Raw genomic sequence first — 4,400 nt, forward strand, 5'->3', positions numbered from 1 at the left:
TTTAGCCTCATCTTTCTTAGTTTTTCAGTAGACTTTCTTAACAATATCATGTCGAACAGAAGATCATTTACAAAAAACTGTTAGTATTGGATAAAATTTTCACACTAGCCTCTAATTTGTAGGAAGAGTGTATCCCAAGACACGAGATTCTTTAATGAACAAAATATATAAATGAAATAGATTCAACATAAAATGATGCAAATTTTGAATTTTAACTAACTTCTTATATCGTCAATAACGGGGTATGGAGATTGTTGAATTTCATTAAAATCACGAACCAGTTTAAGTCAGATAACTACTGAAAACCCGAAAGTACTGAACGACCAATTCGTCCTTGTGTGAGACTACACAGATGTGCGCACCTATGATCCCAAGAGAAGGAATCGAGTCAACCGCCTTCGGTCTCACTCGCGATGCTCATCATCCAGGCTACTGAGTCAGCATCTAATGGTATTCAAGCCTAACTTCAATCAATCTACGATAACGAGCGACCATCTTCAATTCTCTTTGGTGGGTAACTGCCTCACCCCAGACATGAATCAGCCCTACTGGTCATGACTTCTTACTAGAACTCTGGAACGTTCTTCTCAAAGCTAGTCACAAGTGAGCACATAATAATTTCCAGTATGGAGTTGTGGAGATCGTCGAGTTTCGTTGAAATCACGGTTTGTGATCAGTGGGGTTCAGCCGTGTTTGGTAGGAGGCAGATACTCACTGAAGACAATGAAAGGTGGTTGCTCATTGTTGAAGTTAGGCTTGTACACCATTCGATGCTGACTCAGTAGTCTAAATGATAAGCATTCGCGAGCGAGACCGAAGGTGGTTGAGTTGATTCTTTCTCATGAGATCATAGATACACACATCTGGTTTTCAAGAGTAATCTAACCTAGATCGGTTTGTGACTTCAATAATCTCTTCTATGTTTTAAAACTTGTTCAATATTTACCGTCTCAATTTTAATTTGTTTTAATTCATAATCTACAATCTTCACCCTTTATTAGGAAATCTTTTATTTAACCTTTGAAAACAGTCGAAAACTTATTTTTTTGAATAATTTTCAGTAATGTATTATATTTCTGTTGATTTATCATGACATAAATGATGTACTGAAAAATTTGATAGTTTGCTGTATTTTAATAATTGTGTGTCATAAAAAAGAAATGAACAATTGGTATAGTACTATTTGCTCTCAATCTTTCTTACTTTTTAATAACTTTACATTTGTCAAATTGAATGCTATTATAGTGAAACAATATAACACTCTAAATTCATTTGGTATTGTGTACACTTTGTTACTGGGATAATATCTAGAAAATAAAACTAGGAAACTGCTTCCAGGGTTTACTAAATGTACATGTATAAATAGTGACTTGTTTAAATACAATATTAGTAGTCAAATAAACAGATTTATGTGTACTAGTACAATTTGTTCGTACTGTTGTATAACAGGCTACCAATTGTAACTATCTATACATTTTGTGTCTGTCAGTCTTCGATCATGTGACGTCATATTTATATATGAACCTGAAGAGGGACACATAGGAATAGTATAGTATTCAAAGGAATTACAGTTGTGTGTTTATGTGAAACAAATAGTTAAATTTATAGGATTGAAGATAAACAGACTAAAATTTCTTTCATTCTCTCATTCTCTGTGTTTCTCTTTTATTTCCTCTCTCTCTCTCTCTCATACACATTACAGTAAAAGTTATCGGTCAGTAAAAGGTGATACTGTGCGGTTAATTTTATTTTTTTTCTATTCCCAAAGGTGTTTTCCAGTTTGTCGATATGCACTGATTTTTATTTGCTAGTAAATTATAAGCTAGTTTTAGTTAATTGATTGGTTAATCTAATATTGGTGGTTAACTATATGTTTTCACTTCATCCTTCTATTCATCCCACCTACCCTTACTTTTTATATTGTTTGTCTTTTCTTCCTAATTGTACTCTTCTTTCTTTCTTCTCTTCTTCTTATTCTGGTTGTCGTTGACAATGCTGTCAATGCATATGTATATATATCTATATGAAATTCTACTATGAAACATTCTGCACCGATAACACAGTGTGTAACCTATTAAATTGGTATACTTAGCAACAACAACAGAAAAAAATTCATTCTAAACGTGTAGAATAATATCACTGTTCATTAATCTTAATTAAAGAATTGTATCCACATCAATATGCACATATTTGTGTATCATTTGAATTACTAATATAAATATGTTTACCTATGAATTCCTTAGATAATGATTATTTATATGTAAATATATCTATGTATATAATAAAAGAAGAAATTTCTATACTACTCAACTTCTAAGCATTTATCATCTGGGACAATTCATTGAATAAATACATATATATGTATATGCATATATGCTTACATAATAAATAAAGTCCTTATCAGAATAACTCGTTACAACGTATTTACATACTGAATGTTTGCTCATTGATTGAAATAGTCTTGTAATAGAACAAAATAAGATCTATATTTATTCCAAATTGATCTTTTAAAACAAAACAGAATGAATACTGATACATTTACATATCTGTTTATTTCCCACTCGAGCTATAAATCTTCTCCATCATCTGTTTATTTCATTTATTCATTTGATTATTTCACCCTTTGAAACTTCATTTTATGAAAAAGGAGAGAAACCAACTACTTATTGTTTTAAAAAAAATGAATTCTAAGGACTAAGGTTTATCTAATTTCATATTTATATATTAAATCAAATAAATAATTTTTCTGTTTTTTTTGTTTTTTTTTAAAAAATTAAATTTTTATTCTTCCAGTGCATAGTTTATCAAAAACAAAAAAATAAATAAAGAAGGATTATTCATTATTGACGATATTACTATTATGTACTATTATGTATATATTAGTAGTCTGTTTTATTTAGAATTGAAATGTTTCATAAATTTTCATTTATATTATCATCATCAACTGTTTATTTCATTATACAATTTGAACAAAGAAAACAACAAAAACTTAGGAGTATGGAAATTATTGGACCACCTTTTTAGAATCATTAGTATTACTATTATATAAGGGGAAAAAACAGAAAAAATTCAAGGATATTATTTTCATTCATTTATAACCTTTAAAACTTCATTTATGTATAAACAGGTACTATTGATCAGGTGTATGAATAGTTTCTTTACGAATGTCATGTTAACTTAATCTTATATAATTTAATCTATTCATCATATGAATCCGGATACTGTATTACGAATTGGTAAAGTATTTGAAACTCCATATGGAGGAGATGGAGTTGATTTTGTGGATCAATTAAACTATCAATTTACTGGTGGATTGTTGATTATTTTTATAGCTGTAATTGGAGTGAGACAATATGTTGGTAAGTTAGTTATATAAAATTTTATTCAAATTTTATGAGATTGGGTTTCTTTATATCTATTCATATGATGTATTATTTTCAGAACAACTTAATTGGATTTCCTAACCAAAAAGTATTAATTTCTGTTTTCGTTGTATCAGACATGACATCAACATGTTCCGTTTGAAATTAATACACTCGTAATTTATGAAATTAAATGAATATCAAATAAATGAGAGAATTCTTTCGAAACAAATGTATCTTCTAATATAAATGTATTGCGAAGTACATTGGTTGTTCACTGAGTAGTGAATGATCAATGTCAAATTTATCCAGTCCTTAGTGGTAGTCGAATTCTACCGATCAAGTTGAAATGTGCTCATTAGTCTTAATAACTCTGAATCTTGTGCACTAATTAGAAATTTAAGCTGATTAAAGGTAGTCATCACGGACCATCAACTGCCCGTAATGCATAGTAGTAACGTCTTAGATTATGAAACTGAATGATATCAATGTAGTTTAATAAGGTTAATAATCTGCTTCTAGATTACGGTAGGTACATTTTGCTGACAAGTGTCAACTAGGATGAAACGTAGGTCCAAGAGTTTCTTGTCAACTACCTTCAGCTACCTATGAATAAAATATTCCAACAGTTTAGTTTTAATGTATGTTATACACTGATAAATAATATTGTGCTAATGAATAACGTTCGTTTTCAAAAAGGTGAAGGGTTTTATTATCTAAACTTAAAAAGTTCATTAAAGTTATTTGATATTTCGGTCTATTTGCCGCAGTTTGTCAGTCCAACCGGAAAATAAAGTTGAAATTAGTTTTTACATAATATCAAATCAAAAAGACTAAGATTAGTCTGGGTTTCTGACTGGTCTATAGTACTGGTAACTAGATGTTTTTTTGATGTATAGTAATTCTAATTTTTCGAGCTGTTTTTGTCCTGAGCTCACCAAATCAACAGGAGCTACCACAAAACCTGATGGCTGTACAAGCGATAATAAATAACATTAGAAAATAAGAAAGCATTCGACCGATCTTGACCGTAATAAG

General features: G+C 29.9%; 1 protein-coding gene across 1 annotated transcript; it reads left to right on the forward strand.

Moving 5' to 3' along the window:
• Positions 1-2,860: 2,860 nt before the first annotated feature.
• On the forward strand, positions 2,861-3,049 carry Smp_200750 (uncharacterized protein; the record flags this gene model as incomplete). The annotated part of the gene is made up of 1 exon (XM_018793593.1): positions 2,861-3,049. The coding sequence occupies one exon, from the start codon at positions 2,861-2,863 to the stop codon at positions 3,047-3,049; it is 189 nt and encodes a 62-aa protein (XP_018648090.1).
• Between the last annotated feature and the right edge of the window lie 1,351 nt (positions 3,050-4,400).

Source organism: Schistosoma mansoni, chromosome 1, assembly GCF_000237925.1.
Source record: "Schistosoma mansoni strain Puerto Rico chromosome 1, complete genome".
Lineage (NCBI taxonomy): Eukaryota > Metazoa > Platyhelminthes > Trematoda > Strigeidida > Schistosomatidae > Schistosoma > Schistosoma mansoni.